The sequence below is a fragment of the Anopheles cruzii genome, chromosome 3 (assembly GCF_943734635.1).
Source record: "Anopheles cruzii chromosome 3, idAnoCruzAS_RS32_06, whole genome shotgun sequence".
In the NCBI taxonomy this organism is placed as follows: Eukaryota; Metazoa; Arthropoda; class Insecta; order Diptera; family Culicidae; genus Anopheles; species Anopheles cruzii.
The window spans coordinates 62784970-62808650 of NC_069145.1; the positions used below are offsets into that span (position 1 = coordinate 62784970).

Genomic DNA, 23681 nt, shown 5'->3' on the forward strand with positions numbered 1-23681 from the left:
CATATTGGGAAGTTATGGCGGGTTCCAGTTCTTGGCTGTGGTTTTTGGCCGATCGTCACATCGGTTTCGTCGGCCACTAGGTGTGTTGATCGTTGTGGGGTCACGTTTCCCTTTTTGGGTGGGATTTTCTGTCATTAAAGGATCACCTGTGGGAGCGCACAGGAACACTTACGAACTCCTCCAACCGGATTGGGCAACCGGATCCGTCAAATACCGTGCGCTTTTAAGTGGTTCGGGAGGGCTCAACAATAAACACGCCAAGGTTTTTCATCTAAACGATTTCGGGTTTTCCGTAGACGGGTTGGGCGAAAGTGGGCTTAATTTTGAGTATTTTATTTCATTTCGTACTCGCTTTTCATCCGCAGGAGCCATCCGGTATCCGGAGCAGAGAGACACACAGAAGAAGAGTGAGAGAGCGAAAACCGACCGCATAATTATCTAACGCGATGGATTGGCGCTGAAAGGGAAACACACGTGTAACTTAGTGTACGTGTGAGTGTTTATGGCTTAGTGTGTGTGTGTGTGTGTGTGCAGAAAGTGTGTCACATTTAGTGCAATGGGCCACGTGCCACGGGTGGTTTTTTTTTTGGCTGCCGTCGGAGGAAAATGTGGCCAAGTTTCACTCGCCACCCGTGCCGATGGTGTGTAGCGTGATTTGAGTGCACCGTTAATGAAATTATTCTACAGTGAAAGTGAACAGTGTATCCGGGTGAGTGTATGAGTGTCAAGCAGTCGATTTGGAAGGGTTTTCTTCTGAAGAAGTGAAAACTCACGAATGCTCCCGAACGCAAGATGGAGCCCATTTACGGAACGAACAAAAAGTACTTGCAAAGCATCGCCGGCAGCGACTACTACCGCAGTCCGAGCACACTCCGGCCCATGGTGAGTGAGGCAGTTTTTATCCATTTTCAGACATTCCAAGACGTGTTTCATTACCTTCATTAACGAGCTGATTTTTGAGTACTCCGACTTTACTCGACAGGGCTCTTTTCGTAGAAACTCTCGGTCGCTTTGTTACAAGAATCAAAAGAATCATTTTGATATTACAAATACCTACAGCAATTTGCCATCATCTGGTCATGGACCTGTCCGAGTTGTGCCGCCATTATTTTAAGGATGCCCGTTTGTGACATCAAACGAAGCCCTGCACGAACCACTCATACCCGCGGACGGACGCTTGAAACGCGTTTTATTATAAATTTCAAAATTACACCTTTTCTGCTTCGCCGGAAAGTAATCCAAACGCGGGGATCTTGGAGCCGTAACCTGAATGGGCTCAAACCATTAAGAGGCTCTCAATTTCATTCATTAGTTCGGCGCCGGTTCTCAACGATGATAAAAATAAATTTCCAGGTAGTTGTTAAATTTGGAACGGTCGAGCAAAACCTCTGGTATCAGCGATGTTGATGGCATTCAATTCAAATGAGCGGCTTTCTGGTGGCGGAAATTCTTCGAACAAGATTCCTACACTGACCGCTCACAAGGCTCAGGGCGTAAATGGTTTAAATTATTCAAACGAATTTTAAACTAGCCGCCGTGATGGAAATGCAAAAGTGAACCGTAAAACTTGGCGGCAAATTTGATTCGTGGCACCGTTATTTGACGGCAAACGCGAATCGCGACGGGCTATTATCCTGTGTGCGCTTTGTAATTCCGTGCATGGCCCGCTTTACAACGCCCGAAATCGGGGCCTCTGGAGCTTGACACTGGCCACTTTCAACCGGATCGAATACGATTGAACGTGTTGACCCATTGAATTGTATGCTGAAAGCATTACAGTTTACGTTTGGCATAGTTTACCGGACCACGGGTCAACACTGCGGGTCCGGGAGAAACAAAATGATGCGTGAAACGCAATCATCGCATCGTTTGGCGTTCATTTGCGCTGCCATTTTCTCGCAGCTCCACCCAAAACTTCTCGGGCGGAACTGCAAAGCTGCTGTTCCATCATCAGGAGCGATCTCGAGGTGGAGCTGCACCATTAACACTTTCCTTGGGCGGCACTAACCTAATCAGGGCACCGGAGAAGCCGAAGAACGGGGCTCCAGTTTTCATCGGGCCGCTTGGTTTTTCTGTTTGAAGAACAAGCATATTTTTCGGCCAGCATCCCAGCAAGCCCCGAGTGTTGGTCCGAAAAATGAAATCAGTTCCACTTTCCCACCGGGAAACCCGGGAGCATCAAAGACGCACGCCCGAAACGGCCGAAACGTGCCCATCGTTTTGGGGTCGATTTTCCGCAGATTGGAAAGCCGCTGGTGGCTGCTGGCTGTGGCCGGCCAGGCCGTCTCTCTGATGGATATTCTTCTGCTGAAAGCATTTCGTTCGTTTGCATTGATTTTTCCTTTCTCGCCAGTAGCTCTCTTCTATCGTTCCGTCGGTACAAACATCCATCCATTTCTCAGTGGCCGGATTCAATTTTTGAAGGAGTTATTTTCGGCACATCATCGACGGAAGTGGCTTAAGATGGCGCCGTAAGCGTGACCATAAGGCGTGTCTGCTGGGGGCATCTGCGGCCGTCTCATCTTCGGGCCGACTGGTCGGGTGCTAGAGAGTGCTTTGCCGTTTCGCACGTATTCAAATGAGATATTACTGACAAATATAGTACTCGGTAGTCTTGGGCAAACATGGGATTGAGAGTCCAGCACGATGGTGCAATGGGGTTTCCGAAGTTGATGATATCAAAATATTATAATTGGGCAGGGATGTTGTTACTCAAACAGTAACTTCGGATAATAGCATCGCATCATTACGGAAAGTAAATCATGTTTAGTTGCGGGAATCTTTGCGGAAAGCATTGCATCATTACTATTCATTGTGCAAATACTTTTACCCAAGTCTCAAGCAACCTCATGAGCAATGTTATAAGTGCCTTTTCTTTTTTCTAAACTGGAAACTATTTGTTTATAAATTAATTCTAAGCTAATTTAAAATTAATTGTTAACTGCAAATGATCATAAATAGCCGGTGGAATTACCATGAAAAAGTTACCTACCTTCAAGCATTCCACAGCCGCTGGTAAAGTAATAATGTTGACACTGTTCCACACAAGCTGCGTCCAAATCGACCTAAATCTCCCGCCCGACCGGTGTTGTCGCGCTAGTTCATCGTTTGGTCGATTAATCTAAAAACTTCGTTCGCAGAAACCTCGTCCAACGGGGGCCAGCGTTTTTTTTTCTCACCTCTCAAATGACTCGCTTCACACCTTCACGTCGAGCAAATCGATTAACGATTTGCCCAGAAACAGACGAAAAAACCGGCTCATACGTCCCATACGGCGAAGAAAGTGTAGCTCGGGCCTCGGGATCTCAAAATCCGATTAACCGCTCGAAATGGCAAGGAAAGCGAGCGATGACACAACCCGGATTGCTGAGCGGCGGATTCTCTGACGGCAAAAAGAAACCCGGCAATGGGGAAAGCCCGGGGGGGAGGTCTTTCTGTTTTCCTCCCTCGCGAACACTGATCATCATCAGACACCGACGCCGGATGAGGCCGGACCATCTGCATGTTCACGCATATTCGCCAGCGCAGGCAAAAAAGGGTGATTGGATCGAATTCGGCACCACGATGAAAGCATCTGGAGCGATCCGATCTACGCACCGACACCGACGAGCTTTCCGATGACAACCCAAAATTTCCCGGAAAAGGGAAAAGCCACCATCACGCCGCCCCCCCCCCCCCCCCAAAAAAAAAAGAGCTAATGTTTGTCTACGGTTAACGCGAGATTTCGGTTTCGGGCCATCTCCGGCGGGAAAGTGTTTCGAATTACCACCGAACCAGATTGTCGGTCAGATTGATGCCCGGAGACCGGTCGACCCCGGGACGGCGACCGGTCGGTTGGGAGAGTTGGCAAATTTACATAATTAAGTTTATTAGATAATTGACCTGACCTAATGCGGAATGCAGGTTACTCGTAGTCGGTCGTGCCAATTGGGGCGCCGAGCTGGTCAGCGGGTTAGCCCGAGCTTTTTGGAGGGACCGGAACGGGGGGCGAGCGCTGGGAAATGTGGGCTTCCTTTGAAGTGGAGCTCTCCGGCTGACTAATGGAAATGCGGCAGACGGACGACCGTAGGCTAGCCGGTGGGCCACCTACAGGTCTAGGTGGCTGTGTTCCCAAAAAAAAAAATAATCGTGAGATAAATTGCCTGACCCTGCCCAGCTCGGAATCGGAAAAGCTTTCGTGCGGGCGACAGAGAGAGAGGCAGGAGAGGTGAGGCAATGACTACGTGAAAAGCCCGAGAGGCGTGTACGTGCCGTGAAACTTTCTCCAATCATTTCTGGACTTTTGGTTGTTGATTTCGACGGGCAATAGTGACCACTGGCGCTGCTAGTGTCACCGGCTGCGACTTCGTCGGTAACCAGCTTCCCACGGCGGCGACGTACCAAACGGGCGGTGAGGTGGACCTGAAGGTGAATAAATTGAAAGAATTTGCCACAGATGTCACGCCTCGACGTAGAGGCTACTTTGGCGATCGACCATGTTTCTAAACATTGTCGTTTCGCACATTTAGCGAGTGTCTGTTCCATATTTAGAAACTATGCGGCTTGAAAACATTCTTAAAAAAGTTTTAGAAGTTTGATGCTACCTAAGACATTCAAGCTTGTTTTTGTGGTGAGGTTCAATTACTATAAAAGAAGAATATTCTGTTCGCCAATTTAGCGACCTCACCATTTTATTAGCGTTTTATTAAAGTTTGTTTTTAGTAGTGATTTACTCGGTTAATTTCTCCAAAACAAAAACTACTCAAAGTATTATTCTGGCATCATTAAAAAAGGTTTTGGAAACGGCATCTGCATTTTGAACACTATAGTTTCAAAATTACAATTATTGATTCTAATCCCCATAAGATTTAACCTATTTTACCAAAACAGATGCAAAAAATTTGCTAGATTGATTTGGACATTCCACCATTTTTATTAAAGTTCCTCAGTGGACCAAACGGACAGACTATCGTTTCTATCAACTTGTCGACTTGAGATTTAGCTTTACGATTTGTTGTTTGCGATTCGTGAAGAATTTGCATAAAACCGAATTTGCATTTGCATAAAGCTTATGAAGTGCAAATCTAGTCTATTGTTTAGGAAATGCACAACTACCTCATCTCACTGCAAAGGTCAGTAGGAACAAGTCATTGTTATCACTTCTTGCCGTGAAGGAAAGACTTTTATTTAAAAGCTCAGTTAAATGGTGCGACAAAGACAACAAACAGACACATTCGAATGCTAAGTGTTAAAGTTTTCCAACTCACAATGTGCCACAAAGGACACGAGCGGTTCGGAAAATCCCGCGACTTTCCGCGACCGGGTACCCGCGAATTGCGGCATGATTCTCAATCAAACTCAATCAACCCACCCGCGGCTTACCGCGGCGATCCGATGATCGATGACAGCAATTTAAGTGTTCCAATCCAATCACGCTGCATTTGAATCCATTTTCAGCATCGATCACTGGTGCTGCTGCACCGCCGCGGAGCTTTCCGTCCGGATCCCGATGCAAGGGCTCCACTTGCCGGTGTCGTCGCCGAAAAGCTGATCTCAGGAGCCAGTCACCGGACGATGATTGATTTATTACTTCGGCGATCAAAATACTTATCAATTTAATCTAGATTTATGACGACGACGACGACGACGACGACGTCGACTAAGGTGCAGCAATGCTCCTGAACGTCGTCGCCGCCGCCGCCGCCGAACATTGTCGCGCCGCGTTGAGCATCGAAGACTTCTGCGGAAGTAACGCGCGAGTGGGAGCCAAACAGTGCAGGAGAACAAAGTTTTGTACCTAAATTATTCATAATCGTTACAGACCACTGCCACTGCCAAGTGATATTCAGTGGCTCCTGACGCCGACGGACTACTCCGACGGACGCTGCAGTGGAAAAAGTCAAACTTTTAGTAAGAAATCAACGCTTTTACTTTCGCTCCGTTCACTTGTTTTCAGTCACTTCCGGTGCCTTGCGCGACTGCTTTCTGCTGCAATTGGTCGCGTGTTTCGTGGCGGGAGTTGGCCATTTCGCAGGCCCCGCGTGTGTTCGGTACTTCCCTTTTTTGGAAACGAATTGGTTTTTCCAATCTCGCCGAACGGCGGGAGGATGGCCGCTGACTCCGTCTTCATCGTTGTCGGCGGTGGCGGTGGCATGTCGCAGGACCAAACCGTTCCTGGTGGTGGTGTCATCGGGAAAGAAAGAGGGAATATAAATTTTATTGACACTTTGGAAAGTGTAAAGCTATTTCGCGGGAAACTTTTCGCCAGCCGGGCCGGGCAGTACCGGAGCGTTCCGGAGATGGATGGACTCGGCTCTTGGTCTGTTGCTGTCTGGGCGGAAGAAGAAAGCCACGAAAAAAAAAAGAACGAAAGAACGGATGCCGACACCGGAAGCCTCAGCCTAGGGCCGTCGGAGGTTGTGTCCACGAGCGAGGAGCGAGCGAGGAGAATACATTTTTCTCCGACCTCTGAATGGTGTGATGGCGTGCAGGACGCTCCGGGCAGGTTTGTCCGGGGCCGGGCTGGGGGTGTACGAAAGTTGTGCAAGTAATGGCCACAATCTGACTTGCCGGGCCGCCGGGGTTTTTGTGGGGCGAAGTAACGGCAGCCCGCCCGAAATTGGTAATTTTGAAATTATTTTCACACCAAAGTGGTTCCGAGATTTGTTGCAACTGGCCCGGTCAGACTTTTGCCCCAACAATTGACAATCCTGTGCCCTCCCGCACATTAGGGGTGAGCCCGTTTTTGAGGGTGGCTTTACACTCGCTTCCGGTGACGACTCCGAATTGGCGTGCGCATTGATATCGGGTTTGCTGGATTTGGGGCGAAGCGGAAAAACACTTTCGCTTTATTTTAGTTTGCTTTTTTTCCAGGAAAGTTCTGCGCTTAGAAAAGTGTCACCCGGTGTGCGGCCGTTCGAATCAATTGTTTCTAGTAGCTAGCCGATAGTCAATTAAAAGTTTTTCCAAAACAGAAAACAATAGCGGCCAACCGGACAATGGTCATTCTTTCGAGTGGTTCAATAAATGTGTAACAATAAATTGGGAATCTTCATTGTTTTTGCTTTCGCGTCGACCTCGAACTCAATTACAAACGGTCCGAGAGTGAGAGGGAGAGCTTAGGACACAATGTCATGTCAGCCGGACAGCTGCACGTGTGTGACATGCGGAAACAATATCGCAAATCCTGTTGTCCGTTGTCACCTAATTGGATTCATTTCTGCTCGCTGCCCTAAGCCTCCAGCGGGTCCTGTTTTTTTCCTCTGTGGCCTCCCGACTGGTTTGCGGGAATGTTCTGATTTCCGCCATGCGTCTAAATCGCGGTGGATGCGAAAAAAGGGATCCTCCGTCGAGTCCGTGCCACGTCAGTATGTTGCACTACTCTATTGAACAATTTCCGTTGTGTGCCAGCCGGACACACACACACACGTACGCCAGACATCGCCCTAATTCAATCGGCCGGCCGGCGGGTGGTGGGTGGGAACGCCACAGCATAAATCTAAACAGCGGCGGGCTGTGGGGGAAAGAAAAAACTAGAATTGAATTAATTGAAAACTTCACACGAAAACGTGTCGTGATAGGAAAAGCTTTCACACCGAGCCCACAACACGGCCTAGAGGTGAAGTACCCGTTCATCACTCACAATGTGTTTTTTTTTCACCGTGCCCTGTCTGTGTCTGTGTGTGTGTGTGTGTGTGTGATGGAGTAAAATGGCTGTGAGTGAATGGGATGGAAAAAAGAAAATTCCGAGCCCGGGTTCCGAGTGGAAAACCGCTCGGTGCGCCCGCCACTGCGTTTGAGGTTTCCGCTTTTCCGATGACACTATGGATTTCCGCGGTGCGGAACCGACCGCACCGACGCTTAAAGCCTGTCTTTGCCACACAGTGCTCCGTTTGCCGACTCGCCTGCCTTCCGTTATGCTGACGTACGCCCAACCCGGGCATCCGCAGAAGGCAGAAGGCGCGAAGGTGCCTAAGGAAAATATTTGAGGCCGCCGGCAACGGTTTATGCTTTTTCTGGCTCTCTTCTCTCGCTCCCTCTCCCTTGCTGTCTGCACTTCCGGTGCAGCTGACGATTATGATGGATGCAATTATTATAATCGACCAGAATCGTGCGGTTTGGCACCGTTGGCTTTGCGTTCTGGGTGTGTGTTTTTCTCTTCTTGTTTCGCTTCTTGGTTCCGTGCACTTTTGCGATTCCGACTGCACCGGCACCCGGGGAAACAAAGAGTAAATAATGCAAAACTGCATCCACTCTGACGTGCTGTATCGACGACGGCCAACGAATCTTAAGCAGCGTCGTGCCGGCGAAAGAAAAGTGCGCAAGATATGCTCGGCTCGGAACGAAGGTGAGGAATGCATACCAATGGCGTACGGCTGCTGTCGTCTGTCCTCGTCCAGCTGTCCTGTCGGCAGGACTTGGTATTTTTCAAAAATGCTCGATCCCTCCCCCCACCCGAAACCAAAAGCGGGTGCCCTGATTTGGCCTCCCGACGGGGTGATAAACGATTTCAATTCAATATTCCCCACACGTGCCAATCGTAGGCGTGTGTGGGTGTGTGTGTGTTGGATCAGAGGGCGGAAATGCAATAAAATGTCCACATTCCTCGGAGCATAGAAAAACATGGTTTTTCACCATTTATAACAAATGCCATAATGACGATGTCTTACTTTGGTGCTGCTGTGTGTCACACGATTGCGTTTAAAAAGTCACTGACCGCTCCCTTTCAGTTTTTACAATCAGTTTGAAAAGATTATGGTGTATTAAAGTATCAGAAATTTTTGATTTATAAAGAAAATTTAGTTATTTATTTAAGAAGTGAATAAGAAATGTTTTTTTCCAATTTTTACAATGAACTTTGTGATCCAAAAATTGATTGCGTTGTTTTTCTCATATTTCCAATGAGACTATTTAGATGTTTCTAAACGGTTTTTCCATTTTTTTTTCTTATGTTTATCGACTTTTTGGAATAAAGAAAATTCGACGATGAGCCAAAACTTGTCCTAGTAAAACAGGTGGCAAAAATTGACTGATTGCCAAAAATGATCGAACTTGTCACCATAAGTGAATAACATGAGTAGCAACATAACGACATAAAAAAAATCATAACGCCATAAAAATCATAATCATAAAAACATAACGGAAATCGGATATACGTAGCCCACGTAAATATACAATTGTCAGAACTTATTTTTCGGTCGTTTCAAAAATCGAATCAAGTTGTGGTCAAAACTTTTTTCGATTTTTGATCACAAAAAACCAGTTGCCTGTCTAAAGCAACATTAGAATAGAAAAAATCACAAAAAGTTATGCAGGTTTGTATCTTGTTTCTATACAAAAGTGTTTTGTATTAGTTTGATAGAGTTTGAGCATTATGGTCCGAAATAAGGCTATAAGACGCTAACGACGCTTCTTTTATTGCTATATATATTTTTTTTAAATTACATGACTTTAAATTATGTTTCCAACTGTACCTTTAACGCAGTATGGCGTAACGGCATAAATGTATTTCAAAACGAGAGCTTTAAAATATTTCCACATTTTTAAAGTACCGATGCATCGATACAATGCTGCCGAAGCGGGCCACAACTTCTGATTCCGGCTCAGCGCACTATGTGCATTCTATCCACAACCCAGAACGAATCGAATTTCAAAGAACCGTTGTTACCACGCCGATACAGATCGTTAGTTGGCGTGTTAATTATTTCTTTCCAACTCGCCGGGTCGGCGAGGCACTTCAACTTCGATCACAACGATCTCCGGAACCGGAGCGCCGAAGCCGCCATCGGATTGAATGCAAAGAAATCGCCGGCAGCAGCCGGAGTGTCACCGGAGTGAACGAGTCTTTCGCGTTCCCGCGCAGGATACGGCTCCGGTGTGGCGCCGCTTCCTGTTGGCGTTTGCAGTTCACTGATTTATGATTGGTGATCTCCCCGGCAGGCTCCCCGGGGCAGGGGCCGCTGAGAAAAGGGCGATACAATTAACGGATTTAATTATGTAAATTTTCCAAACCGCAATAGAAACTGTAGTTGCTCCGTGGGTCCCGGCAAACCAATTCTGTGCTAATGAGATTTATACTCTCGCTTATCGGGCGGGTTTTGGGTGGGTGGGTTTTCGGGTTGGGTGGGTGTGTGGGTGGCCGAGTTGCAAGCTTCTTGTGGAGCCACCAATTTTAATAACCCCATTCACTCGGAGCTCTCGGATCGCTTCCTCCCGATTTCCCGTGACGGATGAGGCCGCGCTGCCGACAGCGCGGCTAACGGTTGAGTTATGGGCAGTGATTTTTCTAAATTTTATGCCTCTTCCGGCCGCGAGGGTGCGTTCGGTTGGTGTACGATGAAGACATAAAACCACTTGTTAACTGACGCGCCAGGGGAGTGATTTCGGGGAAGCAATCGCCGGCCGAGTCGGAGAACATTTTTGGGGTAGGTCTTTCGGTGGTGAACATCGTTTAAAAGGTTGGAAAGCGTCCAGCCACTGTGTGTCATTCCATCGTTGAATCGCACTCTCTCTCTTTCTTTCACTGCTCGTTAAGAAACGGGTGGAATATATACAAAGAGTTTCACCGAAAAGATGCCGAACAATGTACATTGAAGCGGCAGAATGAAGGTCTCCATATTGCTGTGAATCATGGACATAAATCAAAGGCGGGTCCCTATCGTATTTTCTCCTGCCTTTCTAAGTGGAGAACGAGAATGTATTGCCACCGGTAGGAACATATGATGAATAAATGGAAGTCTTTATCGAAGAACAATGCTATTCAGTATTTTATCACTAAAATGGTGACCTAACAGTAGCTGAATTGTCATTTCGTTCAAAAATTGGAATATTTTATTCCGTGTTCATCCGAACCGCTTCGCGCAATCAACATGCCACCGTTCGGGTGCTTTAAACTTTAATTCATACCCAACCCGGCAATGAGACTGGAAATCTCGTAAAATTCTGCTAACATCGATCATCACCATCACTTTTTTTTATAGCGCAGCGTGTGCCGTGTGACTTTAACAGAGAAATGGCTCCCTTTCGTAGAGCGCTTTCTTGGTTTCGTGTCCTCCGTGTGTCTGGCTCTCCGTATAGGGGGTTGCCCCCGGGCGAACCCGGGCGCACCGACTGCAGTCGTAAAAAATCTTTACCATAAATAAATGGTTTTCACTTTTTATTACGCGTGAAATCTGTACTTTGTGTCAGAATTGAAGATAACATTTTGCCATCCAGCAGCAAATCACTCAACGACGCCCCGAAAGCGCTGCTGAAACAAGACGGGAAATGATGTGTGCCATGCTCGCCGCGTGGAGAAGCCACGTGGCGTGACGTTACGCGTGCAGGAGCCACTTGGCAGCACAAGCACGTGGAAAAATAGCTCCCTCGGCCACGATGGCTGGCTGGCTGGAACCGAACCTTCGCTTGATTATGGCGCGCTCCAGCTCCGACCCGGACCGTTCGCGGGAGCGCCGGTCTCACCTGGGAAAGTCCCGAAATTGCCGTCATAAAACTGGGATCATTTCTATATTTCACAGAATATTTATTATGACCCCTGGCGCCCGGTGCGCCCGGTTGCGAGATGTTTTGTCGCATCGCTGAGATATAACGATCCTAATCAAAATAATTAGCTTCTCTGGAGTGTGGATAATGGCGCGATTCCCACAAGTGCCTCTCGGTTTTCGAGCTTGGAGCGACCATCCCGTTTGGTTGGTGCCGCGCCATTAAACTCCTATAAAGATTGTAATAATCAGTAGGAACGATTTTTGTTAAATAAAACTCAAATTAGCTCACCGAAACACAACAAGGCCAAAGCCAGTCGAAAGAAATGACAGTGATGTGAGAAATAGATATGATTTGAAGGACTGACATTAAAACAGTTTCGACATAAAGATGGTTTAATATGTTGCCTTAGCTGAGTCTGTGTGTAATGCTGATTGAAGAACCATAAACCTAGTAGTTCATCAACCTACAACATGCACCTCGGAATGCAAGCTACCCGTCTACCGGTCCTTAGAAAGAATTCTTCAAAGTATGATAACAACAACACTGAAGGCAACACTGTCTGTTGGGTCATAAAAGGTATGACTTCCGGTGGCCCAACGGAGGCAGTAAAACTTCTTGACCCGATTTGTGCATTCCGGAGCGATTCGATCGATTCTTCACGCTCCAGAACTCCAGAACTATCCATTAGGGTTTGCCATCAAATTTACGCCCGTTTGCGGCTCCCGCTAGGGCTAGCGGTAGCGGTGCGGTGGTAAATCGGTGGTCAATAAATGGCCTCCCAGAACCCTAGGTGTGTGTGTGTGTGTGTGTGGGTTGGAACTCCCCACCCGCCTGCGTGCCGAAAGGGGGGCTGATCGATAAACGGGTTTTCTTGCTCGTTACTGTAACAGGCCTGACCGACCGAGGGCTAATATCTTCATCACTTTGCTAATTGACCGTACACAAATTTATGGCCTCATAACGCGTGGGCGTGCCCGGGGAGAGCGGGGTACAGGTGCCGATCCTGGGGGCCGAAGCGAAGTGGAAAGAAATGTGAAAGCGAAGAAATGGCTCGAAGGGACGGTTATGTGTACGTCTGGCTTGGTTACGTCTTTCTCCTGAGGTTGAGTTCTTTCCTGCAAACCAAAGGACCAATGTATTCCGTCTGTTCCCGTGAATAATGCGACGCGTCATATTTACAAGCGGCTGACGGCAATTGCAGCCCTCTACACCGGATCGCAAAGCAGATCTGTGCGCTGATCCGGGTGTCCACTTATCTGACCCCGGAATCTATGACACCCGGGAACTGGGCCACTGGATTTTGCATTAATCAAATCATGACGACGTGATAGATGAAACATAAATCTTTATTTCCCACGGGACACTAACGTCTAATGGCATACGCGTTTTGGCTGGGCGCCAGACCAGGACTTCCTTCCCTCGCTCGGATGGCCACAAATTTCGCGCGCGCGAGGTCACATTACACCCGGAAACCGGAGCTCGGTTGAGGGCTTTGGTCGCCCCCCGCCCCGTGTGTGGGTTAGAGTACTCCTACTCCGAGGAGTCCTGGACCAGCGCGTTTCCCGCTGGTGCTTCCGAGGACCACAAAATAGCGCCAATGAGCGATGGGCCGCGTCGATGAGCGACCATCATCATCGTTACAAGGACGCACCATGGGTCGCGCGGCCACCGTTTTCGGGATGCGGATTGAAATTGATTTAGCGCCCAGTGAACGTGGTGTCAATTTACAGTCCGGTGTCCGAAAGCGGTGGTCATTAGCGCGGCCGGAGTGGGTTGCCCCGCGGCTTTTACATGCGACATTTATCGTCAATGCAATGGTGCAGCTTGTCAGCAGCCGTCGCTCAGCCGCAGCAGCACCGGGGTTTTCGCGTGTTTGTTGATTTCGCGCTCACAATCCACGGTGCACGGCGGACAATCGAGCACAAATGGGCAATCGAGCATTGGTGTGGTGGCAGAGAAGCACCGAAATGTGCAACGATCGCGCTGTTTGCCGGGTGAGCCGACCATTAATGTGGCGCCGTCCTTCTTCGTACTCATTAGCGCAGGACAGTGCACCGCAGCGAGCGGTACGCACCGTTGGGTCAGAATTGGCCCGAAGCCCGGTGCCGTTCGCGGGGCTAATCCAATGATTTACACAGAACCGTGGACAAGATAGCGTGCAAGGCGCAAGTAATGCTCGTTCATGGGAAATCATTTGTCCCGGTGGCCTGGGTGGCCCGTTTCCAGGACGTTGTTGTACAGGTTTAATGGTGTGCGGTAGTTCTGGGTTTTCTTTGAGATGCCATCGAGGAGAAGAGCACATGATCTAAAGGATGTTAGACGAAAGCATTTTGAGTTTTAGTTAGACAATAAGAACGTTAGATGTGATGAAATCAAGACCATTTGTTTGAATTCCATTTTATTTTTGTATAGAAGATGATTGTATCGATTTCGATAAAAAAAATTGACATGATTTTGTGGCATCAAACATAATTGACTTAAATACAAAACTACTCACGAATAAAGAACATGCTTTTCTCATCGTAAGCGATGAGAACGAATAGAGCTTGGTATCAGCTTTCGACACGTATGAGATATCTTTTTTTCTTTAACAACTACAGGGTGTTCCATCACGGCCCACACTATTGAAATGTTTAATAACCCCTCTCTTTGTCACTAAATTTTGACAAATGAACAAGATTTATTTAGATTATAGAATGCCGTTTATTAACAATATCGATCAAATGACCGTCTCCATTAGACACACAAAAAGCGGCCCTTTTTTGGGCATTTTTTATTGTATTTGACAACATTTCGGTAATAGACAACTTGATAGCAGCAATTTCCGCTATGATGTTAGCTTTCAGTTCTTCAATGGTCTTCGGTTGGCTGGCATAAACCTTACACTTCAAATATCCCCACAGAAAGAAGTCAGAAGAAATTCGGCAACAAGAAACACGCACAGTTTTCACAGTGTTTAAAATTGAACGATTATTTTCAATGTAGAGCTCAATTGTTTAACTTGTTAGATTTGTTGTTTGATTTCTTGTTCTATGATCTATTTGATTTATGTTCTATTTGACGGATTGCGATTTAATTTATCACGGGTACTTCCAGACCACAAACGTCTTTGTTGGCTTAGAGCAAATTGACACAAATTATTTCGGGCATTTTTTTTGCATTCGGCCACAGGAAACGGCCGAAAAGCCGCAAATCACTTGGCCACCGTCTTTCTGCGAAAACCCACACAAGTTCTTGACCGATGGCGTTAAATCGCATGAGGTTTATCCGTAAAATCGCAAAAGTGTAAATAACGTTCAATATGTCGTTGATTTGAAATGATTTCGCGTAATTTTCTGATTTCCAGACGAAACTTTGTGATGGCCGAACGTGTGGATTGACGTATTTCACGCCGAGATACTTGTTGCCGTCAAACACCCCCAAACCATGCCGGGCCTATACACGTTCCGAAAACTGATCGGCCCAAGACCCTCTGGCCTCCTGGAAATCACTGGAAAATTTTTCAATTGTAGCAAAACATTTGGCAGGTCGGAGGTAGCCCGCCGCTGCAGTTCCACTGCAACCTGCATGCGATGCGCAACGATCCATTCGGAACCTTGGCGTCCGGTCCACGGCCACGGCTGTCGGCGTCAATCAGGGTCGGCGAACAAAAATTAATGTTTGACATCGTAATTCCATTATGGCTGGGCCGGGGATGAATTTTCACAACTGCGACGGCTAGTTGCGCTTTTTCCCGGCGGCCAATCGGTGCAATGATTTCCATCAACACGCCGGAATCGGTTATGGATTGATAACTGATAGTCGGTCTGTTCGGTGGAAGGGTCGGAACCTGTTCCAATGAATGGATAGCATTTGGTTGCATTTTCCCGTCGGCCAGAAATCGTCCGAAAAGGGTGTGAAAATTGTAACTTGAGCAGCGAAAAGCGCTCGAATTTATTGTGGCCGTGGATCGGGAAATCGTATCCGTCACCGTTCGACCCTGGAGCACTCCGAAGGACTGGTTCGAAGGATTTAAATAAATGTGTATTTACTCTGGCAGTGGCCGGAGTTGGCCGGAAGGAGATCGATAACCACGGCCATGTGAGGACACTCTCGTTCCGCTGCGCTCTCGCTTCGACCCACTTTTGGGACAATTTTCCCGGGAAAACCACTCCACGTCCGCCGCCGCCGGATCGAGGCCGACGGTGGCTTTTCCCGGTTTCGTAATTTAGTGTAGATGTTATCGCAATTATACCAGATTGACAGCTTAATCTGTGCTACCTGGACACTGACGGGACCGTTCGTCCGGAGTCCGTCCGGGTCCGGGCTGAGATCGATGATTCCCGGTGCTTTGGCCGGGGTCTCGGATGGTTTTGTTGGCCGTTCGATAATTGTCTGTTTGGACAAATGACTCGCAAATGATTGAATAGTGAGCGAGAGAATCTAATTGGTGTCCCTGGCGTCGGCCGAAACGATATATGCTCTCCAAGGGGACCGAGCCCGCGTGCCCGTGCGCTGGTGTGCCAGTGTGTGTTGGTATGTCTATTGTGTCCGGTAAACGATTATGTTGATTAGCATGCGGACCCACCCACCTTCCCAAGGATGTGTCGCAGCGTGCGCGGGTTGAGTCGGGCCACCCTCCGGGGTCGGGGCACAATTAATGCCGAGTTATGCGATGGAGATACCGGAGGCAGCAGCTGGTGGAGCCGCTGTCCGTTGAGTGAAGTGCCCTCCGGGGTTGGGAAGCGCAATTTGTTGACGGTTGAAGAATGAAGTGCACTGTTTCGAAACCCCGATTGGGGCACAATAGAGCCGCAGTCAATCAGTCCGTCCGTAATGCTCTATTGATTGGCTGCGTGATAGTTTTGGGTAAATCAGGCAAATTATGTAGATAATTGTTGCACTCGGGGGATTGTTGCATATTGGGACCGCAACTGCACTTCGATTACCTTTCCAACTTCGCTTGCAACCCATAAAAAGGGTTTAGTTAGTTGACGAGGTAAAGAAGGGAAAAGTTGGCGATAATAGACTTAGGGAGGTCTCATCCTGAGTGAAATTTGTTAGTTATCTTTATTAAAGTTAGTTGTTGGAAATAATAGCAAACGTCCAAACATCGCGAAGTTCCCATAACGGTCATCTAAGACACGCAACAATTCGTCCTTAGAAGTCCATCACACACGCGTCACTGCCACTAACGAACGCTGGGGCGTGCTCGTGTGCCCGAGAGACGTGTGCTCCTTCATGTTTCAATCTGTTGCGATTGGTTTGTCAGGAACAGCTCAACCAATCGGTCGCTGTGTCAAAAATGATCAAATTTCGGTTCTATTTATGCAGCCACGACGAATATATGGTCCGAAGAATGTTCTACTGAAAATCGACAAAGGTCGGCGTCACTAATAAAATACTGTAAAGGCACATTAAGAACTCGGGTAAATCATTACGGCTTCCAGATCCGCGTTCGATGCTGGTGGTCAACATTACCGATATTCGACTCAAGGCATCCACATATTCTACGTCCTGATGCTCTACGAAAAACGTCAGTTCGAACCCTGACAATGTGGCCGGAGTCCCAATTATTTTGGGATCTCTTCGATCACCGAAAATATTCGTGTAAAAATGTTTGATAATCTTTTCGGTGTTTGAATTGACATTCCGACCACAAGACCTCATTGCTGATTAACAATCCGCTGCATAACTAGACCTAAAAAGCATTCACCAGCCTGTGCATTGTAGTGAAGCCATGAGAAAAATGTATTCGATCGTTTGCCTTTCGCAGGATCGACTAACTTAATGTAATACAAACAATATTACTTCGCATAACGTCACAAACACCATAGCATCCACCAATCGAGAGCCCATCGCCATCGCCCAATATCGAAACTGCCGAAAACCGTACCGGCGTGAATGGCTTTGTTGGCACCGCAAACCAATAGTCCGCTTAATCAACATTTTCCCACCCACCCAAACCGTCCTTTCGACTAATGATTCGCCTGGCCGAGCGCTACCGGGGCCTTGGCTTGGGCCGAGCCGAAACCGGGCAACCAAAAATTAGTGCCCCGAGACGCGCTAACGAGAGGTTCCGTCCGTCCGTCCACCCGTCCACCCGTCTGGACCATTCGTTCGTGCTGGTGGAACGATTTCTTATTTATGCTTCCGATTCGCGGCGAAAGAAAGATTCCCGGCCCGGGTCTTGCGCCGATGATGATGAACGCAACGCAACAACTCGCTGTTGTAACGGTGCCACGATTTCGGGTCTCGGTTCCCGATTCTCGGCTCGGTCCAGTCCAGGGCTGTCTGGACGCGATGATGATGATGGTTCCCGTCCCGGCGAATGTGGGTCAAAAGTTTTATTCGCGCTAATGGTTCAGCCAACGAAGGGGGAATGCACACCGATTGCACAACAATTGCCGCCACTAACTGTGAATCCCTTCGGCAATCCGTCTCGTGCTCTCGCTCGCTCTCCTCAGAACGTTGCATCGCATGTCGGGGAGTCATTTTCTGTGCGCCAAAATGGAAGAGGCACCTTTTCCGTCTGTTAGCATACTTTTTTTCTTCTCGTTGCTCCCTTCCCGTACTAATTTTCACAACTCGCGCACTCGCGTAACTTGCCTCCACGTGATACTCTCCCACCGTTTTTTTTTTCGGCCGGCCAAAAGAAACGCGACCCACAGAGGGGGGCTAACGGGAGGCTAGAGCAGTGAATGAAATGAAAACGGTAGAATGTTACAGTAGCACCCACCGTGCGGTTTGGGAAGGAAAAAATGTAAGTTGCATTTAATTTTTAATCTTATTACCAACCCCCTTGGACTTGGTCGGTCGAAATGAACGGTTTCGGCTTCCTGGGCGGTGAAGGCGAAGGTGTGGGGGTAGCCCTGGACGCCCCACGGCCACTCACGAAGGTGACCACAAAATTGGGCGTGAATCAGAAATTGGATCGCACATTATTATTACGCGAGTTGGTGTGGTTCGTTTTCTTCCTGTTTTTTTTTCGTGTGTTCGTGTCCCAAGACCAATTTGTATAGAGAAGAGGTGCTAATTTGACCGCGTTACCGCGGGGCACCCGATTTTGGAGACTTTGAACACCAGAAAACGTGGACCTACTTACTGTTGGCTCGTGTCTGCCACTTTCTTGCCTCGCTACTTAACACTTTTCTGCCGCTATTGGAGTCATTGTCAAGCTAGAAAATTTCAATAACATCGATTGTGATTGGCTTAATCTCTTGGATAGAGTTGTCCTTTCACAAGACGGGGTTAGTGAAAATTTGTTAAATTTTCATTGAAAACCAAAGTCGAACAATCAATAAAAGAACATAATCAAACCTGCTCCTGGCTTGCGTTCTGTGAGATTCGCGTAAAGTTTTAGTTTCTAACGATAGTTTTATGTCATTGTTCGCATTCTAGGGAACCAATAGATACTTTATGCTTCTTTCTAGGTCACTCTAAATTCGGGCATTTCAATTAAGGAAGTACGGGTAAACGGAATAATCAATGAATTGATAAAAAAAATACCGAAATAAAACAATTACCGCCAACGCAACGGAAATTCGGATGTTCTGACGTTTGACCGGCCATGAACGCGTGCCGTCCCGTGCACCCGAGCATAATGATATTATCCGAACCAAATTATGTCAAAAATTTTAGAATGTTTATCACTTTGGGCCATTTCTCGTTGCCACGCTGCCCGAAGAATAATTCGCGCCGCCGTCGCGTTCTTTGTTCAATTTAGACCCATTAATCAACGGAAAATTATCGTCGTCGTCTTCGGCGCCGTCCGTCCGTCGTTGTTGACGAAGGGAAAAACATGCTTAAAGCTTGGAATTTTGGCGCTTCGTTGTGTTTGTGTGTCGTTTTTGACCGTTTTAGCAGCGACACCGCGCGTACCTAAATGTTCGTGTGAAATCAAAATGAATGAATCATTAAAAAGAAGAGTAGAACAAGCAATCTCCAACGCCGAAAAGGGTCGCCAGCAAGTGTCCCTGTCTCGTTTGCCTAACTCCTTCCTGGCCACCCGGGCCGCGCCCGGCTAGCCCCGGGTTATGCTCTAATTTTCATTTCGCCCCGTAACACCCTTGTCGCCTGTAAGCTGCCCGTGGTGAGCGAGCAACCGTTTTATGTTCCGCTGGGTTGTTGTATTTTTTTTTCGTAACTCCTTCGTGATCCATTTTCACCGCGACGGTTTCATCCGACGTTTACCGTTAGACCCGACGACGGCGAATATTAAAATGCGTTTGTTACCCTCCCCGGGGGTGGGTTGGGTCGGTCCTGTTACCTGTGCCAACCCTTTCGTTAGCCTTATTACCATAACGGGGTGCGCGGTTGGAGCATGACACAAAGCGCGCCCTCGCGCGCACCGGAGAATGCCGGAGAGAAGAAGAAAAGACGGAGCAGATGCCCCTTCAGCATAACCAATAGACGTGACTGGCCGGCGGTGGGCCGCAACCACAATCGCAGTCGCTTGCAGCCTCATTACCATCGATAAAAAGATGGAAACCCGTGCACGAGGCCCGGCATGGCTTCCTCGGGCCTTACGGGCGAAAGAAGGCAATATTTTAACCTTTTTATGATGAAATAATTATCCACGCAAAATCGCACCGAAATGGGGCCACGCGATCACTTCCGCCACACGGCTGGGGGTCGGCTGGGATAAAAACAAACATTTGGCGCGACGTGCCGGATCGAAAGGAAGCGGTTCACCCCCCCTCTTGTGGTTCTGGGCTGGGTTGCGGTCGCGCGGCCACCGAACGTTGGGTTATGAAAATGTGGAGCGATTTTCGCAGCCCTTTCGCCCGGCGATTCGTTCTATTCCCGTTCCGTCAGAGTGCTCGGGGTTGATTTGTGGCCGCGCTTTCTGGTGCGTTGTCAAGTTCATGTTTTGGTCCGCGTTTTTTTTTATTTTTCATTTGCATGCGCTCTCACCATTGTTTCTGGCATGTCCAGTTTTGTTTTTCTGGAATAGTTTGCTGTGGTTTTGTCCGCTGTTTGATGTCATACTTTCTCATGAAACTGAGGCACATTGTTCGCCATCCTGTTTTAGTTGATTTATTTTCAATATCGTGGGCTATTACAAAAATGGTTGAGTCTTGCAAATTAAATTAAATTTGGTAGTTTATTATTCACTGAAAAGTGTTCTTATATATTTTAAAGTTCCTATAAGAAATATATTTACAATTCACAATTTGTTATTTTAAAATTAGATACGAAATCTATTCCGTCCACAAAGCAGCAAGTGAGTTGGTTAGTGTGATGTTGTGTGGCAGCTGTGCTTAAGATTTTTCGGATGTTATTTTTCATTTTCTGCGTGGACACCTTCTACAGTCAATAGTTGAGATAGGAGCCGAAACGAAGTAGGAAGGAGCCTAAAACAATGAATGTTTTGAAGACTTTTCCCCAAAAAGACATACACATAGGTTAAAATATAGAATAAACAAAGATTTTCTGAGTTATAAGCGAATTCTTGATAGGTTATAGCCACAGTAGTACTCCTTACTGTGAACATCACTAATTTATCTTTTATATTTTTTAACTTGATGTCTTGTAATCAAGTTGATGGCACTGTCAGAGTTGGAACCAACATCTTTCGCTTATAAAACCGATAAAGCGGTGGTTTAATCCGATCTACGAGTGAACCACAAGAAGTACCTGTTGCCAGCTCTTTCTATACTGAAATCAGTAGATTATTTCTCACTTGGAGTTCGCTCAATAAAAACCGTGTAACCGCGAACGATTGCTCAACTTCTCGCTCGCGACTGTGGTACGGCTGAGGGCGAACAAACCTGGACTACCGTGATTCATCGCCGGTCGCGGCCCTAATTGAGGATTATTTTCGGTTCATCGAAAATAATTCAACCGCAGCCCGGAACGCAGAACCCGAGAACAGAGGCATTATCACCGTCATCACCCGATCACCGGTGGGCGGCCGTCTTCACGGCCAACACCTTTCTGATGTGCCGACTACTGCCCCTGGAGCCTCCTGGAGCATAGCTGTCCGTCTGCGCGGCCGCACGGGATAATGCGCGAGAAAATGAATTCTGACAGGCCAAGAAATTAATGCCGCTACTTTGGCCGCCGGTTCCAGTCGGGTGTACTGCTAACTTTTAATGTATAAATAAGCCCCACCCCGGCCCCCGGTGGGCGGCTTTTTTCTGTTATGAATTTGTTAAAAAATAAAAATTAAAAACTGCCGACCGGCCGGAACCGACACGGCCGGAGAAAACCGGGAAAAAGGGAACGCGTGGGGCGGAAGCAAAGAAATTCAATTAAACTTTGGCGAAGAATTTATATCATTGCAAATGCCCGCTCGTCCACTCGCCCGGGCCTCGGGCGGGGCGGAGTGGAGCGGTGTGGTGATGGTTGGCCACTTTTGCCCCGCTGCGGAAGATAAGGCTCCGGCAGGAGTCGCCAAGCGGAGCTCGTCGGTGGGGCGAGGAATTGGAAATTAGCTTTCGCGGCCCACCCGAAAGGAGTCGCCTCGGATGTCCGGACTTAATTGGGAAATTAAAGCACCGTAGCCGTTGTTCCGGGGGGTGGAGGGTGGGGGACGGACCGCTCACTTGTGCGGTCATTAATTTACAAAAGTTGGTTTCAAATAACATTGATACTTCGGTTCTTTCTCCAGTCCCTACCAGGATGATGCCCACCGAAGCGGTTAGGGGCGGCTTACTGTTCTTTGAAACAGCTCGGCTTCAAATTCTAACCACCGATCGCTGAGTCAGTGGCCAACCGCAAATGAATCGTTTGCATTATGCAACGCCGTACGGGGTTTTTCGTGCGCTTCGGAGCTCCGGTCTGGCCGCCGATCTGGCCAAACTACTAATAAGTTAATTTTGTTGCATACTGACCTCATGAAATCCAAATGAAAATGCAGAACGGACACAAAATATTGAAAACGAAAAAAAAACGACTCACCTCACAGGCTCATTTCGGGCGCGTTCGGATGAAGTGCGTTCCATTCCGCTCTCGAGGGAGCATCGACACACATTCTTCCGTTTTTATGGTTTCTCCAATCCGGCCCCGGGACACTATCGTGCGTGCCGTGCCGTGCGTGCAGCAAGAATAAAAATAACGCGAAACGCGGCCAATAAATAATGACAGAAAAATGCACCGAACCGTTATAAAGTGCCTGGCCGGGGTCGATTGGTGTGCGCGGTTATGCTCACTGCCACCGCCGCCGCCGCGGTTGGAATCCACAGGAGCAGCAGCAGCAGCCGTGGCATAATGATGTCGCACCGTTTGGCCTGTTGCCAGCGCAAATCGTGGCCCGCGACGATGACCGGTCAATACCGGGCTGGGGCGTGCTATCGGTATCGGAGCGGAACTCACCACGGAACGGCTGGTGTGTGTCTTTTCCTCCGGCTCCACCGGTCCGGTCCTGCCGAAGTCTCCGGAGTGCTATTTCCGTATTCGAGCCATGCGCGACGAATGATTGCAGCATTATATTCAATAAAGCATTTTACTGTTGAATTTTTTAATCGTTCTCGGGGGTGTTCTTTCGGTTTTTATTTCATTGAAATGCTCGTTCGTGGAAGGACTCGCCAAAGAAAAAAAAAAAACGGCAAATGATGGCATAATAAAACCGGATGGCTCTCGACGAGACACCGCTGCGGTGCGAGATGGCACCCGGTATTTTGGAAGGAATTGTCGGAATGGAAATAGGTTCCAGTATCGTCTGGCTTCAGCCCTCAGACACGGACACACTGCTGATCGCTGTTTATGCGGCAGCATAATTCGAGGATTTCGATTCCGACCCAGTTGATCGCAGCTGGTGCGCTTCAGTATGTGTTGTTGTTGATTGCTTTCAACGTGTTTTTCGATTGATAAATTCCACGTAATATTTGTAATTGTAGCTTTTTTTATGTAGCTTTCCATTGAAATGAGCAATCAAGTCTACGCAATTAGCAAATGAATCGAAAAGCATTCGATTGAGCTAACGAATCGGGACAGTCAATCATGAAAAACGAAAAAGTGATGAATTTGATACAGCTGGCTTGTGCTCATTGTTAATATAAATTTTCAGCAATTCCAATTAAATTGCCCATTATTATCAAAATAGTTCAATCGAGGTATTTCAGGTAATTTCCCAAAATCATGCGCTACGCTCGGCGCTGGGTGTAGCCAAAGGGCCAGGTCGATACTTAACCTGCCCGCCGAGGTGTATGTTGTGACGCGATGAAAACCGAAGTGCGGGCTCGATTCGCACGGGAACAGAACGTCCGGTGGCCGAAAATAGACACCGGCACTAT

General features: G+C 47.8%; 1 protein-coding gene across 1 annotated transcript in view; it reads left to right on the forward strand.

Moving 5' to 3' along the window:
• The first annotated feature begins 792 nt into the window (after positions 1-792).
• Positions 793-23681, forward strand: part of LOC128270752 (mucin-5AC) — a 35437-nt gene continuing 12548 nt past the window's right edge. The window contains exon 1 of the mRNA XM_053008168.1: positions 793-882. Within this exon, the coding sequence (XP_052864128.1) occupies positions 793-882 (90 nt within the window). The remainder of the gene's footprint in view (positions 883-23681) is intronic.